Raw genomic sequence first — 19,621 nt, forward strand, 5'->3', positions numbered from 1 at the left:
TTTATTACCAAGGCATAGCAAGTATACATCAATCTCAAAAAGACTTACCCAATAGATAGGAGTGATGCAACATGCACTTTTACATTTAGTAAACTTTTGCTTGCATTGTGAAAGTTACTGGAGATCAATAAAATATTACAGAACATTGGAAATTATTGTTCCAAATATTTAAAAAAAACTAAGCACTTTACAATTAGGTACTTGCTTAGTTTATTGTTTCTTGTCATAATTTTCGTGTAAAAAAATTTATAATAAACAACAGAATATTTAACCACTTTTCTTTTTGGAAGCTTTTCAAATATAGGCCAAATCACAAAATTACAGAATCAATCTATGTCTACAAAATGTGAATGTAAAAAAGTAAAAAATGGATCAGATTTTTGTTTTTCAACATAATAAATACTTAATAATTTTGTAAACAAATTATTTGAATTGTGATGAAGACTATAGTTTTATATAATAAAGAAAATAGTTGTATTTTAAAACTATTAAGTTTGTAGTACCTACTTACTTCATAATAGTATTTATTACATAACAAATCAACAAGTCTTATCCTGATAACATAAAAAAATGTATAAAAGAAATTAATACTACTTTTATCTATGGGTATATCTTTATACCTGTCTAACTGTTACCTTATTTGTTATCTACACTTGGAGTATAACTTATTCAACAAGTTGATAACAGCATTACAATCCGTTCAGTGCTACCGATGCCACTATTTTCTAGTCACTACTGTCAGCACCTCACAATATCTAAATAATTGTCCGAACATACTATTAATTTCCACTAAGACTTTTCTCCCTTTGGCCTGGTGTTAGGCAGGGAGATACACTTCTCAGCAAGCTGTATGTGCATCGCTGAGTTCTCCTTACGCAGTTCTGTGAGTTCATGATTTAATCGCAAAATCTCCAATACCAACTTATCATTGTCCACTTCCAATTTTTCCAACCTGTAACAAAAGTATTTAGCTGAGTTTGTAAATAAACAGACGGAAAGACACATATCGTCGTTGCGCTTGCCAAATTCTCTATGTGTTTTAAGTAAAATTTTCAGGGGTAAACAATAAACTATGTATTTTATTTAATGATGGTTGATCTTATCAATAAATTAAAAATGCAGTATGGTGGCAAATCTTATTATGTATAATCTTTAATTTATTGATAAATCCATCAATCATTAAATGAAATAGTTTATTACCTACCCCTGAATACTAATAAAAACACGTCCATAATATATTATTATTTGTAATGTTGTATTCTTACAAACATTGTTTTTAAGTAAAATGTTTACTAAATGTACGCGCACAGTTTGTCGGCGCGTGCCGGGGCGGATCGGGGCTCAGCGCAAAATGCGCTATAGCACACTATTGCCGGGCCGGGCCGCATCGCATTGACGGATTTTGAGTACTTTGGATAGCTTACTCGTGATTCTATATATCTAAAACGTTGCTATATTCTACTAAAATCTACTAGACCGTGTTTTATCTTCTACCAAAAATCTACCTTTATTAATCAATGTATTCTATGTGGTTGAAACTAAAATAAAACTAAAATGTTTATATGGACTGTCTTGCATTTTAATTTTTTTTATACTATTTGTTATATAATATTAATCTTCTATTAAAATTTACAAAAAATTTTGGACTACAAAAATCGTAATTCATTTGACCTCAAATCTACCAAAAAGTGGAAATCTATGTAAAGTGTGGTCACACTGTTGCCGGGGCGCACCGCGCAGCGGGTATGTCCAGCCTTTCCGGGCCTTGTCGCATTAACGGAAATCCGCTACGCCCCGACACAGTGTGCGATACGCGCATCCGCTTCCATAAAAATTGTATGGAGGCGGATTTTTGCGATGAACCCCAGCACGCTGAGCCCCGGCACGGCCCGTCTCAATGGGCTCACTCCTTTACACTATAATATGGTCCACAAACCGAAACGATACACGGTGTATATTAAAATACACCATTTTATTATAATATGTGTCTGTCTGTCTGTTACACTTTCAAATTAAATTTGCTAAACAGATTTTGAGAAAATTGACTGAAACTTTGGTGGATATAGGAGTTTCTATTCTGGAAAAAATAATTTGCTCTACAAAGTTGCTAACATCTAGTTATAGTGGTAAATGTCCTACAAACTACAAAGTATTTGTAGTGACAGTAAATATCATAAGAAAAGGGGCAAGCATGCTGTGGCTTGTGGGTACTATAAGTATGGAAGGGTAGGCAATATGGTGCACAGAACATAATTAATATCTCTGAACATAAGTACATCTTGCCCTACACTTCAAAGATTTGTATGCAGTATATGCAGTAACTTACTTCTTCTGTTTATCGGTCAGCTCTGTGATGTATTCACATGCTTTGGCTAGTATTCCACCTTTGCTGGCAGTGTCCGGGAGTCCAGAATTAGGGACCAGCGCAGCCAGCTTTGTGATCCAACTGTTTATTTTGTCCCGTCTCCGTCTTTCTACCTCATTGTGTGTGGCTCGTCTTTTGTCATCCCTCTGTAAGTACATTTTTATGATGATTGATCCATGCAAAAGTGTTTATTATTTTGTCTGTTACCTTTTATCTCCTAAACCACTGAACTAAATATGGTAAAACTTGACATACTTTCGAATCTCAGGAAGAGCATGGAATAGTTTGTAACATGACAAAATATAATATGACCCCACACAAGAATAATCTATTTAAATCTCTAATATGCAATTGTTAAAACCAATAGATTTGGACCATCTTTGTCTTACACAATAATTGTATGTTTTTATTTTTATACAAATAAAGTGTACTATTTTTACAGATACTTAAATTAGCAAAACTTTGTATGGGGTAAACATATTTTACCTTTTTGGCTGTAACTGCTTTGGGCTGTAGGGGCTGCCTTCTGATGACTTTCTTGTCTGGGTTGGAAGAACTGAATATATCTTCAGGATTACTTATTACATAGAACTCCCCACTTGGCATGACTGAAATAAAAAAAAAATTATGCTTCATGATAGAAAACTTTTACTCAATTTTTATTTATCAAAAAAATGTGAAAATCTAGCATTAAAGCAAAATTAGTACAGATAATACAATTAGTTTGAATTAACAATGAATATTTTAACTGGCGATAAAATTGAACAAATATTAATTGATTGTTACAATCAAGTTACATTTTATTTACAAACTTAATAACAGCACATAGTATAAGCTGTATCAATTATTCAGGGCCCCTGCCCACCTGACCTATGTCAATTTTATTTATTTCTTTATCTGAGAAATCTTAACAACTCCTAAGGCCCCCCTAACAAATCTTATACGAGGCCCCAGGGCCAAGGTATACTAGACTTAATCTGAACAGTACAAGTCAATTACATCTATGTAGCATTAGCTACTCTCTTATTAAAAAATAAACTTAATCCTTCGATCGTGGAAAAACTAGACACAATAGCTTATCTAATACAAATATCTTTATTCACCATGATAATTTTACAAATATTTTAACCAATAACGGTCCCCCCCCCCATCCTTACCTAAACTACAATAGCAATAAAAATAATTTACCGTGAGATGGTGAATGTGTGGTCATGTCGCTAGGTTCTTCATCTTTCATTTGTACTAGTTTGTATGTTACTGCTCCGGCTGTAACAGATAATATAGTAATATTATTTGTGTTAAACCTATTGAAGCATAATAATAGTAAATAATTTTACAAACACATTGTTTAGATTAGTTTCAGTCTTAGTTTAAGTTCTGTATCACCAGTTATGATGCCATTAGTCAAATATGATATTATTAACCACTCAATAATGCGATAATATTATAATGATGCACTAAAGTATGAGAGACTGAGCAGTCAGCATGTCATCTTTTGTAAACATTGAGATCTAGACTAGTGGAGAGAGCCTTATAAGCGTGAAAAACGTGTCAAGTTTGGTCTGAGTTACTCGGTCATAACAAAGGAGTTGGTCTGCATATTTCATACCATAAAAGTATTAATAAAGGTTGTTAGTGAACATTTTATGTTAGATATATAATAAATAAACCATAAGAATGGCCAAAGAATGTCTCAAACACATGGATTTAACATTAAATGTGTAAGTTTTGGACAATGTTTTTTGGGCTTTTGAATTAGTATTTTAGTAAGCTAAAAAGATAATTCAGAAGTTTAATAACCCCTTATTCGTGATATATAAGGCCCTAGTGCTAAAAATGTCACATCAAGTAATAATTTGGCTACAAAAATTGCATAGCTTTTTATGTGTGTTTAGGGTTGTGTGCAAAAAGTTACTAGTGACCCATACTAGTAATTTACAAACTCACATAAATCTTTGAAACTGTATGATGATGTGGTGTCCTCACTACCATCAAGATACGCGTTTGACACTATTTGTGAACCCTCACACTCACTGCTTTCTGTAATAGGTTTAATTAATTTAATTTGTTAATGGTGGTACACTAATTCAATAAACAATGCACACTGTACTCGGTACGTATAAGAATTATAATAAAAACACACTCAAAGGAAGGAAAATACGTTCCAAAGTTACCAGAAGGCACTGAATTTGTGGAACATCATAGACCCTAAAGGTAGATGGTCAAGATTTATGGCGAGAAAACAAAGTATAACTTACCAAAGGAGCCGTCATCCACCATTCCACAGTATTCACTATCGGCACTGTAAATAATTGCAAGTTTTAGAAGTCAGACAACTGAGAAATTTGTTGGCAGCGATTTGCAAAAACGCAAAACTAAAATCTGACCTTCGATGGCACGTAAAACACTAAAATTATGTAATCATTCATGGATTTAGATAAAACATAATAACGTTAGCTATGTTTACCTATTATCGAGGGAGTTTTCGTGAACGTCCATTAAATCTATTTCCACTTTGGCCATTGCAATTTATTTTGAATTTTCTGTATCTTGATCACGGGGACAAAATAATGGTCATGTGACACACCATAGACGATAGACCAGTGCTGCCAGATGGTCTTGGCGACGTACCCCTGAACTAATTTGATTTCCCCCAGCCGGACTACCACGGCCACCAGTAGAAATGCGAAAGTAGGGACAAACTGTGGACATAAACTTAAGGTGCCGTTCCGATCATTTAACCCCGGCTAATCGCGACCGAGAAAAATTAAATTAAAATGTCACTTTATGACAGACTATAATATAATTAATATAATATTATGTCAAAAAGTAGGATATTATTTGAATTTTTAGGACTATAATCTGTCATAAAGTGGCATTTTAATTGAATTTTTCGGAACGAAAAAAGATAGGAACTTCACCTTAGGTTTATCTCCACAGTTTGTCTATACTTACGCATTTCTACTGGTGGCCGTGCTAGTCCAGCAGAAATCCCCTAGAATTTATTTTTTCTTTTAATATTCAATAAAAATATAATACGTACTAAACTTTATTATTGCTGCATTTTGTTACTTTTGGCTAAATTTGTTCCTCATCTTTTCAACATCTCGAATCTCGACCTCGATTAGTTGTTGTGGCGCTCAAGTAATTTAAAGATGGCAAAAAAACATTATTAAAAAAACTAAAAACATTAGGAACGTGATAATATAATATGGCAAAAAAACTGTATTTGACGTGTTTTTGAATTTCTCCTAAAAATACCCCAAATATTTTTTCCCCCCATTGCCCCTATCTTGGTTGAAAACCCCCTAAATCTAGGGGGAAATCCCCTGATCTGGCAACATTGCGATAGACCGCGTTTATGTTCTTTTTTATAGAAAATACAATAGTGCAATGACATTCAATATGAAATGTCTACGTGCTTACATTTTACAATACCTAAAGAGGCCCATTCACGCTGTGAATTGGCCTCTTAATGTGCATAGCTGGGCACCGTTAATCATAATATAGTTAACTTCATTAATCGTTAATCCGTTAAAAAAAGTTAGCTTCGTTAAATGTTAAAGCGTTGCATTTCGGCCGAATTAACGCAAGTTAACGTTAATCGTTAATTCGTTAATATGTGTAATAATTATGGCCTTGTTATGACTTATATCATTGCGTTATGCTAAGTACTCACATACGGTTTTGCTCGATAGTTTTACTCCGAATCGAAGGAAATGACATATTTGACATATTTAATTCCATCGAGCCGGCTCGAAGCGAGCCTTCGAGCTGTCAGTTTTGTGGTCCACACGGTGGTTATTGCTCGATTTGAAGTTAAACTATCGAGCAAAACCGTATGTAAGTACTTAGCATATTATGTGTACATACAAAACCTGTAAGTACTTAATTGGTTTAGGTTCTGGAAGTTAACAGGTTAGGGACAAAACAAAATACTTTTATAATTATTGTAATCTAGCTAACTAAATTAATAAATAATAATAAATAAAAAATTGGTTTATTTATCTCACCACAGGTACAATACAAGATGTTTTACACACTCTACAAAGTTATCACAACTTATGTGGGAGACTGGTGCCTAAACTAGGCGTAGCCTGTATTTCAGGACACCAGGATCTCGCTCGTTTTTTCTAGCTAGTCACACGGAGTAGTGAACTTATTATTATTACACTGCACTCTTCTTTGTCAACATGCAAATGATTTATAATAACAATAAACAAATCACTCTTCACTCTATAAGCACCGGCGCTGAGTAATGATATGATAAAACGAAACAAATCTCACTCGCACGCGCCTGAAAATGTATTTAGTATTGTTTTTGTTTCATTCGCTGTTGCCGTGCCGCGACGCCGCGCTGCTCGCCCGCCCGGCACTTGTCGTTTCATATTAACTGTCTGATCCTGTTTTCGCGCCGCGCCGCAGTGCCGTGCGGTAAATAGTAGGCATTGGATTAACGATTAACGGACTTCTGCATATTAACGGAAGTTAACCGGACTCGTTAACTTCCGTTAATATGCAGAAGTCCGTTAATATTTTTAAAAGTTAACTTAAAAGTTAATCCGTTAATCAAAATGTTAACTTCGTTAATTAACGATTAACGGATAAATCACAAAGTAATAATAATATTATATTATACGCTCATTTTGGGTAACTTTGAATTGCGGTTTAACTTTGAACTAACTGGTTTAACATTATTGTCGTAAATAATTGTATTGTTCAAAGTTAAACTGCAATTCAAAGTTACCCAAATGACATAATATTATAATATTATTATTACTTTGTGATTGTGTGTGTGTATGTGTTATAGGAAAATTGCGGGGGGCTTTAAAATTTCTTATATATTTTTATATTATGTTGTTTTTGCAAATCAATACATACTTCGGCATGAAAACCCCGTATGATGCGATTAAGTAGCTGATGGCGTGGCGGGGAATGATTTAATTTGTACCTGGCGCGTTCGCCAGGTACAAATTAAATCATGCGCCAAACGCAAATACAATTTTATCCATCTCCCATCAATCAAATTGCATTATGGCCATATTGATTTAAGATGCAATTAAAATATTAATATGCTTATCATTACTTATTATCGATTTCAAATTGCAATTTAATAAGAAGTAATTTTTTTGGGTACTTATATCATGCGTATTCTCAGTTTAGACCTTAGAGCTGCTGTGAGCTGAGCTGAGAGACCGACTAGCGACAGTACAGAATTTGAATTTTAAGTTCTTGTTATTTCAGTCGAGCTATCAAGTGGTAAAGGTGGTTGGTTGTTCAAGGCTCAATTTTTTTATAGAGCCAGGAACGTTAAAAAGTAAATAGTCTACTGGAAATGGGAAGCAAAGTTGTTATAGGTGTCCGGCAGGCGGTCCGCGGCAGTGAAAGACGAGAATAAATATTTTCTAGAGCTATTCCGAATAATACTTAATAATTATTACCTATTCGGAATAGCTCTAGAAAGTATCTCAATTAGTCAATTAATAATAATAATAAAGGACAAAACATACTAAAAACTGCTAAAAAGTCCTGACGTCTAGGAGGTGAGCCGGAGGGAGGGGAGGCGACAAAGGTCTCAATGTTTGGTTTTTCGCCAATTTACCAATGATGAAATACTCAAACCAGATATGTTACTAGCGCGCGCGTTGTGAAGCTTCAAATACGGCCCAATTGGGCCGTCTGTTGTTTAGTCTGCATCGAGCGCAGTCACGAACGTGCCGCGTCTTGTCTTACCTAAACAAATTGAAAATGACGTCGTGCGTGCTTCGAAAATGTACCAATTATGACTCGAAAGTAAACAAAACACATGGAATCTCTTACGACATGTCTTGATTGCAATAAATACCTCGATTATTTACGTTTTCAATTATTTTTTCGAACAATCTGAAAAAATCGAATTTTCGTCATAGCTCAGGCGAAGAAAGAGACAGCGATACGATTCGACGTTTAAAAATAGAACTGTCTCTTTTACGTAAATGGTTTTTCGTATCTTTTGTTTCACTTATCTGTCAAATTTGTCAATGTCTGCAATTTTGAATTTGAAAATTGTTCGGAAGAGATTTTAGCCGGAAAATAGTATGCACTCACATAAAAGCTATAATGCAATAGCTTAAAATTTCGTAAAAGCGAACTTACAATTTAGGGTGTTTATAGAGCGTACCTATAATACAATAATAATTATTTTATACTCATCGAACATTGAAATTTGAATAAATTTTTTATCCGAGAAAAACATGTCTACAGAGTTTTAACTTTTAACGCGGTAGAATGAAAAGTGACGTCGCTAACGAGCCAAGCGTAACATGATTATATTGGAAATGTTGGAAATCATAAATATTGAATACGGTTTTATCCACCCCTCGTATCCAATAATAGAATTAGAATAATTTCAATTATATAAGAAAAATAATAGCATTTTTTTCATATGAGTTGCTTAATAAAACTATATCTTGTAGATATTATGACTAGGGCCCGTTATCACCAACATCACCTAAAATTAAGCTAATAAACTAGGGGCACCGTTTCACACCGGGGGGTCAGTTTTGTTTTCACCGACGTTTAAGTGACACCTAAACCATTATATTAATTTAAGGGATGAATTGACAACCCCGTAACTCTTAGGTGACGTATATCACTACATAGTATAAAACAAAGTCGATTTTTCTGTCCTCATGTCCCTTTGTTCCCTTTAATCTTTAAAACTACGCAACGGATATAGTGATTAAAGAGGAAGGTTTGTGATAAATATGAAGATATTTATGGGAGTTCACTATTTTACGTGGGAGAGCCATGTTTCGGCACGAATGTGCCGGCTCGACCGGAGAAATACCACGTTCTCACAGAAAACCGGCGTGAAACAGCGCTTGCGCCTGTGTTTCGCCGAGTGAGTGAGTTTACCGGAGGCCCAATCCCCTACCCTATTCCCTTCCCTACCCTCCCATATTCCCTTCCCTTTCCTACCCTCCCCTATTACCCTATTCCCTTTTAAAAGGCCGGCAACGCACCTGCAGCTCTTCTGATGCTGCGAGTGTCCATGGGCGACGGAAGTTGCTTTTCATCAGGTGACCCGTTTGCTCGTTTGCTCCCCTTATTTCATTAAAAAAAAAACAAATAAAATATCAGACGGCCATTCGATAATGTAACAGATTCATTGTAAGGCAACCGTCACCTAACGTCGTCGTCGTCGCCGCCACCTAACGGTCAATTCATCTCCTAAATTATAAGGGTCGCCTAATGGTTAACTGATGAATCGCATAATAGGTTGTTTTATTCAAAATATATTAAGTCACCTGAGTGTTACGGGGTTGTCATTTGTCAATTTATCCCCTAAATTATAATGTTGTCGGTGTCACTTAAGCGTTGGTAAAAACAAAACCTGCGTTAGGTGCTCCTTATATTGGCTTAAGGGCAGGTTATTACTAAATTAGCAGGTTGATGTCTGTCAGTGCGAATATCGACGTAAATGACATTAAAATAACATTCAAATCAGCGCGCCTTGTACGGTGGCGGTTACGATGCTCGCCGCGTCCATGATAGGGCGAAATAGGAGAAAAACCCTTTTTACTTAGATGAAAAATATCATAACTAAACATGTATCCAATCATTTCCCTGTAAAATTAATCGAATTAAAAAAGTTATCGAACTGTCCAAATTATTTTTTGATTGAGTCCTGTAAGTCCTTTAAAACTCAAAATATTTTTAAAATTGAGGTTGTTTCGGATTTTTTTTATCGAGTAAAATTATCTGTATTGTGTTTCTAACCATAAAAGTCACTAGTTAAAAGATGTATCTATACATACTACATGTATATATTTTTCAGTTTTTTTGAATGACGCTTTCTTTAAAAATTACTCATTCTATACCTACTCCACTCGGGCTAACTTGTCACCAGCAATCATTGACCCCCTGTCAAAAACCTGCCACTTTCCATATAAACCGCGATTGACAATGAAGTGTCAGATATTGTCAATCGTGGTTTTATATGGAAAATGACAAGTTTTTGACAGGGAGTCAATGGCCGCTAGCGACAAGTTAGCCCGAGTAGAGTATAGAAACGTGAATTTGGAATAACTTGCCCTTAAGGGATAACTAAATTTTAGGTGTTGGTGAAAACGGGCATTAGTCTCGCTAAAACTCGAGAACGGATGAACCGATTTGGCTAATTTTGGCCTTGAAATGTTCGTGGAGGTCCAGGGTGGTTTATATTAGGAGCTAAAGTAGTGCGAAGTTTACCGGGTCAGCTAGTAATAATAAATAAAATAAAAATAAAAAGCCTTTTATTGCTTGCTTTACAGCAACATTTGAGTACACAGACAGTATGTTAATTTTGTTATCTATTATTACGCATGCAAAATCATTAAAAAATATTAATACTTACTTAAATGAACAAAGCCCATCTAAAATCTTAAAAATTAAATTTTTTAATTACATTATTAATATTATAATTGAATTCATTATCATGTCAGGTAGGTAAATTATTGTAATTCATTATTATAACAAATTGACTGAGTGATGTCATTAGTAAAATTATTAGAATTATTCATTAACATGCCACGTAAATTGTAAGTAATTAATTATTATAGTTTTAGCTGCTCGGTTAGTGTCAGATAGTAAAACAATATAAAAAAAAAACATTAAAATATGGGCCTTTACATCAAACAACAGGGACAAAATTTCCCAATAATCGTGCAATATTTAAAGCAATTCAAACCAAATTTCCCGGCAGGCTCACGACAATTCAGATTTAATTAAAATTGCACGAGCTTGTGAAAAGTCATCAGTTCAACCACGTTCGACCATTAATGAATATGTCCATCAACTCGATAACAAACCCGCATTGCACTTTTTAATTCGGCACTGTAAATTAGTGCTAAAACCATAATTTAAACAATATTTCAGGATTTGCAATTCGAAATTTGACGACCTTTGTGGCTACGCGTGGTCAAGCGTGGGATCGCAGGTTCGAATCCCAAAAAGTTTTCAATCTTCCTGGGGTTGTCCATTAAATATTGCCATGGGGTATGGGCCCCAGATCATACAGTTACGCCACTGAGTAGGTATGCTCGGTCAAACCGAAGCCCACTTAACTGTAGTATTTTTAAATGCGCTAATAATATAATATGGGTAATAATTATATTATATTAGCGCATTTGAAAATACTGCAAGTGTGCAGTAGCATCCTCTATAATTATAATGGTCGAAATCTTTTTTATAACGATGCAGGGTTGCCAGAATAAATGTTCTTATGAAAGTTCTACCTAAGTTGAAATCTTTACCAGCAACAATTGTTACCTAACAATAATAATTATTATAGAATCCAATATCTGCAGTATTGCCTCTGGGGACAGAGTACTAAGTACAATGTACAGAATACAGAAATCTAATCTGTTAAGACTTTGTACTACCTAAATTATATTTGACTAGCTCATCTCTGAAACGTTTACTCGGGATTTAACCGAAGCCAAAAGGAAGAGTTATGATTTTTAACCGACTTCAAAAAAGAAGGTCATCAATTCGACCCACATGTGGGTAACATAAGATCTACCCAGTTTTCGTATACATATAATGTTATTCTAATATAATATTTAAAGCGTCTGAACTCTGAACAAAGGTGCCAAATTTCAAAAGTGTATGTATGTTTGTGTTCGCATAATATCTCCGGAACTCATACGTGGAAGAGCCATGTTTCTGCACGAATGGGCCGGCTCGACCGGAGAAATACCACGTTCTCACAGAAAACCGGCGTGAAACAGCGCTTGCGCTGTGTTTCGCCGAGTGAGTGAGTTTACCGGAGGCCTAATCCCCTAACCTATTCCCTTCCCTACCCTCCCCTATTCCCTTCCCTTCCCATCCCTATCCTCCCCTATTACCCTATTCCCTCTTAAAAGGCCGGCAACGCACCTGCAGCTCTTCTGATGCTGCGAGTGTCCATGGGCGACGGAAGTTGCTTTCCATCAGGTGACCCGTTTGCTCGTTTGCCCCCTTATTTCATTAAAAAAAAAAACTAGAAGTCCGATTTATGTGATTTTTTGTTGTAGGTACCTACACTAGGCATTGTTCGACTTATCCTCGCCACCATCACCGAAACCGTTGTGGGAGTTATTATTATTAAAGTCTATGTAGGTTTGTTTGTAGAGCCTAAATTGTAAAGTACCGACATCTACAAATAAGGAGTTACATTCGTATCTATATGGTACCCTAAGGTCCACTTGCACACTAACCTAGCCCTAGGCTAAAATTCACGTGGCTCAAGTCTCAACGACTGAGCCACAGAGGTCATCCTACGATTTTTTTAATGAATTGTTCCAACTTGATAGTGTCGTAAAAACTTATTTCGTTGCATAGAACGAGTTTTGTTTTGGCTCTCCAAAAGAACTTTAAGTAGCCATCGGAGTTAAGTGCAAGAGATTGTAGTTCGTAACAAAGTTCTCTCTTCGTTTCGGCTGAAAGTTTGTCCGATTCTCGCCATTTAATTGGACGGCTGTTTTGGAAGTGCGCCAAACGAGTTGGCCACATTCATTTTAGTTTCTTTAATTTTATGCTGAAAATAACGTTGTGAACGCATAAAAATACTGCAATTTATTTTATCGTATATTATATATATTTTTAACAGTGTAAAGATCTTTTCAGTCTTAAGCCGCTGGAATCGAGTAAGTATATCATTTGGTACCTAGGTATGTAGATTCTTTAGGGTTCATGTTTATGTTCCGGAAATGTAGTAGGAAATATTTTATTCCATAAAAACTTGTAGTAAGTATCTAACTACTGCAACATAGTATCTAATTAAGATCTAGTATAATTGCCTGATGCTATCAGTTGGATTTTAATTTTTTCTAAATATAAATAATACCTCTCGATATACTGAGCCCTAAACGAAAATCAAAACAACATTGTAAAAACATTTGAAAAACAAAAGAAACCTATCATCCAATCACATCCATTTTCCAATCACAGGATATTGGAAAAACCACGAGCGGATTTTTCGTCGCTGTATGAAAATCGATAGTTAAACGTGTCACATCCGTAAAATGAACCGGGTTCCACACATTTCCATACAAACGTCCGTATAACACAAGAGCCAGCGACCCTTAAAGTTAGACTTTGAGGTGGTCTGGCAGGGGAAATAGCTCCCACACCGAATTCGGTGACGGCGGCCGGTTTCAATGAAACCAAGCCAGCTACGCAGGAGTAATTTTATAGTGCCCAAGTGTGTGCGCAGAACACAAGAGCACTCTCTATTCCTTTACTCTCATAACCCAGTGGGACGGAAGACCGACACGACCGGCGAGAGATCAGGCGCAGGACCGACTTTTTACATGCCCATCCGATGTATGGATCATCTTACTTGTCAGATTATCAGGTGATCAGCCTGCACTGTCCTAACCAAACTTGAAAATAATATGTTTCCAACGCAGGAATCGAACCCACGACCTCCGAGTCAAGAGCCGGGCTCTATACCACGGAGGCGTTCGTTTGGCAGGGGAAAACAACTGTCTTAAGTGTCCGGCAGTGAGAGATGAGGTCCCCACAGTTATTCCGAGAAAATTAGGTAAAAAATATTTAGCTTTATACTCCGTTGCGCCAAAATTCATTTACCGCGCAGGAACCGTACATTTTTCCCAAATAAAAACTATCCTATGTCATTTTCCAGGACTCGAAGTATCTACATACCAAATTTCAGCACAATCGGTTCATCGGTTTAGGCGTGAAAAGGTAACAAACTTCTACGCTTTCACATTTATAACAACTCCGTTGCGCCAAAATTTGTTTATCGCGCCGGAACTGTAAATTTTTCCGGGATAAAAACTATCCTATGTCCTTTTTAGGGACTGAAGGTATCTCGTTTAGGCGTAAACAGGTAACAGACAGACAGACACACTTTCGCATTTATAATATTAGTTAGTATGGATATGGAAGTATGGATATTAGGTAACGATCAAAGTTCAGGTAGACCTTCACAACTGGATACTGCCTAAAGTAACCGCAACTTGGTACTACTAATATATTATATTCTGTGCCGCAACCGAAACGCTATAGTTGCTGCTCGTTCTTGCCTCTGTCAGGGCCCCCGCTACCATATGTGCAATGTGTGCAATGCACACGGGCGCCATCCTCTAGGGGCGCCAAATCGTCATCTTTAGGGGCGCCAAAACCAAGGACCCAAAAAATTTGCCTTAAAGGGGCGCCAAAATCCTTTTTTTGCACACAGGCGCCAGTAGCCCTTACGGGGGCCCTGGCCTCTATTATAATATAAGCTTTACGCATACTTTCAGCTTTTATAAAATGATGAAAGTCTGGCTGTCGCTGGCTCTTGGGTTAATAGAAACTGCCGTGCATAGAAACCTTTTTAAGCACGCTGTATTTTTGCAACTCTTTTCAAAAGTTCGTTCCATTCAAACAAGAACAAACGTACTTTTTATTTCCGATACGACGTTTTGGATACTTTTTTGTATAAATTGCTAAAATGCTTCAAATCTAATCGTCATCGATATTATTTTGTCAAATTATTGATTAAAGATCAATCAAACAAATACGTGTAATGACAAAATATTATGACAAAATATTATAAATACATTTAGCCTGATAAAAAATTTAACGTAGCGGTAACTAAAGTGAGTCAAATAAGTCAAAGTAAAATATATAAATATTATACTTTGACTTATTTCATACTATTATTAGAAAAGGAAAATTAATTTACAGTTGATCCTTAATTGGTTTTCATTCAAATCAATTTTATTCAACAAAAAGCCAATAATATTACTCATCGGGTTCTAATATGATGAAATAATTTTAACCCTGCGGCCATCTAAGCAAGTTTAACTGTCCCCAGGCAGGGACATGAATTATTCATAAATGTACGGTCCCCATGTCTCAGAGCACAATTTATTGTATGGACGGTGGCCCCTCGTAAAATTTTGCTAAATTTTATGGACATAGTTTAATATTTTATTTGCTTTATACCCTTTCTCTCTCGTGGACATGATAAAACAGATTGGACACCGAAAAGGTTAATTTTAAAGTAGAATTGAAGTAAATATGTAAATGAGAATTAAGAACATCAATATATTCGAAATAAAAAAAAAACTTATTTTATAAGTAAGTATAAAATAAGTACTTATACCTACTTAGTTAATAATTTTAAAGTATTTATTTATAATCATTTAAACAATACGTCATTTTAAACGAGAGTTAAAATATTGGTGACTAAATTGAAAATACCTATTTTATGCTTTTCTTTACAAAAATTAAAAGTATAATATGTATTCAATCCACAACAGAAAGTAGACAACAATAGTTCAATCTATGTTTAAAGTTAAAGTTATAGTTAAAGTTAGTTGGTGCAACGCAACCTTAAAAGTTAAATCCTGAAATAGGAGATCAATATAAAGCTGGTTTGCTTTAGATTTCGTTAGAACAATTTAATTACACTTTTGAAATGTAAAATCGTTAAAGAAAAATTGAGATTAGCGATTGAATTTAATTAATAAAAAGTTTGTATGTCGTCTACAATAGGCATAGGTTACTTTTTACTATGGAAAATATATTTTTTCCCTAATAAACAGCGGGTGACACCGCGGGTCACAAGTAGTTTGTAATCAAATAAGAGTGTAATAAAAATTGTGTCCAATAGCAAAAAGCTCAAAAAACGTACTCGACCCTGCCAGGATTCGAACCTGGAATCTTCTGATCCGTAGTCAGACGCGTTATCCGTTGCGCCACAGGGCCGTGAGACAATATCGCGAAATTTACAATTGGATGTTTTAAAGATTTTCTAAGATAATATTTTTTGGTCAAGTCAAGACTCAAGACTCAAGATTTAATTTGAATAATTTGAAAAATATTGAGAAAAAACTAGCCAATGAATTTATTTTTATTATTTAATTTATATTCTTAAAATACCCTATCTTAACGAAAAAAAAGTACATGTGATTTTTTTTGGACAATGCTCATTAAAATGAGCCTGTGAGTTGTATATCCTATTGATTACCAGGTGATGCTGCAGTACCAGGTCAACTTTCCATTAATATGTGTATACGTATATTGTATACTAGCTGTTGCCCGCGACTTCGTCCGCGTGGACTTCAGTTTATAGCGCGCGGTGTCAATAAAATTGGTGTCAAAAGCTTTTTCGAAACCCTGGTACCCTTAAATCAAAATACCCAAAACAGCCGTGTAGTGTGCACATAATATGATTTTTATTAAATTAAACTTTTTTATACCAAGCTTATTTAGCGTTACAACTTACACAACTTAGCTGCATAATGCATTACACAACTTCAGCTTTGCCCAATACCCATAAACTATTTAGTATATTTTATTATTGGTAGACTGTTGATTCTGATATCTATGTTGGTAAGTAAGTTATTTAATAACATGTATAACAATCGAAAGAATTGAAAAATTCAACTTAACATGGTACTACCTCTTATAGAAATACATATGAGCAAGCGATAGCGCGATCTAGGCGACTCTTGGCGCCATCTGTTCCAGTTTTTGGAACTAACTTAATTTGAACAAATTTACGCATAAACACCCCCTTACAACCCCTTTTTCCAGTGAGAAGTAGCCTATGTCCTTTCTCAGGCTTTAGACTATCTGTGTACAAAATTTCATTACAATGGGTTCAGTAGTTTTGGCGCTGTTGTTTTTGAATTTGATATCTAAGTTGGTAGGTGAGTTATTAGTTAGTAACGTGTATAACAATCGAAAGAATCGAAAAATTCAAATTAACATGGTACCACCTCTTATAGAAATACACATGAGCAAGCAATAGCGCGATCTAGGGGACTCTTGGCGCCATCTGTTTTGCATTTTTGGAACTAACTTAATTTGACCAAATTTACGCATTTTCACCCCCTTACAACCCCTTTTTTCCAGTTAAAAAGTAGCCTATGTCCTTTCTCAGGCTTTAGACTATCTGTGTACAAAATTTCATTACAATCGGTTCAGTAGTTTTGGCGTGAAAGCGAGACAGACAGACAGACAGACAGACAGAGATACTTTCGCATTTATAATATTAGTATAGATTCACAAATGTCATGAACTATAATGAAATGTAAAACCCATCAAACGACTACAAGTTGCTAATGGCCTTTCATGAACCAGATAAACCCTGATTGTCCAGCACTGAGCGGGCTGATGATGATGAATTAGAGCTAAGAACACTCTCGATCATGTCAGCTTTCAAACAAAAAAAACTAGATCAAAATCGGTCCACCCGTTTGGATGCTACGATGCCACGGACAGATACACACACAGACAAACAGACAGACAGACAGACAGACAGACAGATAGACAGACAGACAGACACGTCGAACTTACAACACCCCTCTTTTTTGTCGGGGGTTAAAAATATCACTTTACACTTAGGAATTATTTAAACTTAAAGTCAGTAAAATATATTATTTTATTACTTTTTAAAGTTGTTTGGCGGGGGTTTTTTTTAAATTTCTTAATTTAATTTTATTTCATGCTTTTTAAACTTGTGTTCGTTATAGTGCAGAATAATTCCTATCAACAGGATCATATTATATCCTAATGAATACCATCTGTCCTTTTGGATGAGGCCGTCAATATCAGTCCAAACATGAAACCTCCACTTTGGGTTCATATGGAGCTCGGCTCCTATAGAATCCAGGTGATGCTACAGCAGCAGCATGCAAAAATTTACTGTTTATCTACGTCTTACTAGTTGTCGCAATTAAAATGACCCCAAACACGAAACCATTGCTCTAAGTTGGTGAAGAGTTGGGTATCCTATTGATTACCAGGTGATGCTGCAGCACCAGGTCAACTTTCCATTAATGTGTAAATAAATAGTCATAAATGTCACGAACTAGATTGCAAAATATAGAGCCCACCAAACGACTACAAGTTGCTAATCCGCTCTTCATGAACCAGATGAACCGCGATTTTTCAGCACGGAGCAGGCTGATGATGATGAACTATACCTAAGAACACTCTCAATGAAGTCAGCTTTCAAACAAAAAAACATAGATCAAAATCGGTCCACCCGTTTGGATGCTACGATGCCACAGACAGACAGACAGACAGACAGACAGACAGACAGACAGACAGCCAGACAGACAGACAGACAGACAGACAGACAGACAGCCAGACAGACAGACAGACAGACAGACAGACAGACAGACAGACAGACAGACAGACAGACAGACAGATAGACAGACAGACACGTCAAACTTATAACACCCCTCGTTTTGGCTGGGGTTAAAAAAAGCTAAGAGGGTTTCTCCTTTTGCAAAGAATAAGAACGTATAAAAAACTAATGGTGTGTTTTATACTTCTTCCATGTATTTATCCTTCTTCCGTGGTTGGCCCCATCAAAAGTGTTGGCCATGGGCCCAACTCGCGGGTAAAGCAGGTCACATAAATTAGAAATTCAAGTTTATTATCTAGCCCTGACCGTGAACTGTACAGACTGAATGGCGACTGTTTTGCGTATTGCGGCATCATGCACCTTTACGTAATAAAGAGAAAATGTTTGGCACTGAATGAACTCTACTACTAAAGCATTTTTTAAATTGGTTCAAAATATTTATAAAACAGTAAATCATGGGAAAGGAGGTAGGCAGCGTGCAGCAAAGCAACTATAGGTAGTATTTCAAGTAAGGGCAATTTCCTGTCAAGAGTGTCTACGCCCGCGCGCGGCTCTGTAGCCTACTACGAAACCATTTTGAGATTCAAACAATCGGACGAGTATGACGCGTCCTACTCATAAAGTTAATATACCTAGCGGTATAGAGAAACAAAGGCCTGAGCAAGAGAGATGTCACTATCAGTAACACTGCGCGGTAAAAAGAGACGTGTGATACATGACAGCAGCACTCTTTTTTTGACGTCCAGTCGGCACGTGCCGCATGTTGACAATTTAATCTCATAGAAATTATGTTCAATCATGCTTGTACACATATTTTTACACACAGATAAAACCAATTTCGGTTTCGTTTGACAGCTTGAGATTCTTGCTCTATTCCGCATGTGAAAATATGACGTTGTTAGTGTAGGACCATAAAGTTAATATACCTAATATTATCTTTATGGTCCTACTACAATGTCATATTTTCACGTTTGTCAGAGTGGGACGCGGCATTCTCGTACGATTGTTTGAGTCTCAAAACGGTTTCGTGGTACGGCCCCTGGTCCGCATGAATGTTGCCCGCATCCTATAATTTCTTATATGTTATTCACTCTTATGCGGGCAACGTGTCGCCAGGAGCACCCGCATGCGGACCAGAT

The 19,621-nt window shown here is 36.0% G+C and overlaps 1 protein-coding gene and 1 non-coding gene across 3 annotated transcripts; both read right to left on the minus strand.

Moving 5' to 3' along the window:
• Nucleotides 1-493: 493 nt before the first annotated feature.
• On the minus strand, nucleotides 494-4,975 carry LOC121734725 (upstream stimulatory factor 2). Of its 2 annotated transcripts, XM_042125326.1 has the most exons (7): nucleotides 4,833-4,975; nucleotides 4,624-4,667; nucleotides 4,313-4,405; nucleotides 3,554-3,631; nucleotides 2,852-2,973; nucleotides 2,327-2,511; nucleotides 494-952 (listed from the first exon to the last, which is right to left on the minus strand). In XM_042125326.1, the coding sequence occupies exons 1-7, from the start codon at nucleotides 4,886-4,888 to the stop codon at nucleotides 790-792; spliced, it is 741 nt and encodes a 246-aa protein (XP_041981260.1). In that variant the 5' UTR covers nucleotides 4,889-4,975; the 3' UTR covers nucleotides 494-789. The 2 variants fall into 2 exon arrangements, with proteins under 2 accessions (XP_041981260.1, XP_041981261.1); XM_042125327.1 differs by lacking the exon at nucleotides 4,313-4,405.
• Nucleotides 4,976-16,017: 11,042 nt separating this feature from the next.
• Nucleotides 16,018-16,090, minus strand: Trnar-acg. Its single transcript has one exon. It is a non-coding gene; the product is annotated as a tRNA-Arg (tRNA).
• Between the last annotated feature and the right edge of the window lie 3,531 nt (nucleotides 16,091-19,621).

This window comes from Aricia agestis, chromosome 16 (genome assembly GCF_905147365.1).
Source record: "Aricia agestis chromosome 16, ilAriAges1.1, whole genome shotgun sequence".
In the NCBI taxonomy this organism is placed as follows: Eukaryota; Metazoa; Arthropoda; class Insecta; order Lepidoptera; family Lycaenidae; genus Aricia; species Aricia agestis.

What these genes read in the sequence shown, in the direction of transcription:
- LOC121734725 (XM_042125326.1), bottom strand. Translation starts at nt 4,888, where the DNA reads ATGGCCAAAGTGGAAATAGATTTAATGGACGTTCACGAAAACTCCCTC. An exon ending in GGTGGATGACGGCTCCTTTG is followed by an intron (nt 4,406 to 4,623) that starts GTAAGTTATACT and finishes AACCTATTACAG; the next exon opens with AAAGCAGTGAGTGTGAGGGT. An exon ending in CACACATTCACCATCTCACG is followed by an intron (nt 2,974 to 3,553) that starts GTAAATTATTTT and finishes TTTTTATTTCAG; the next exon opens with TCATGCCAAGTGGGGAGTTC.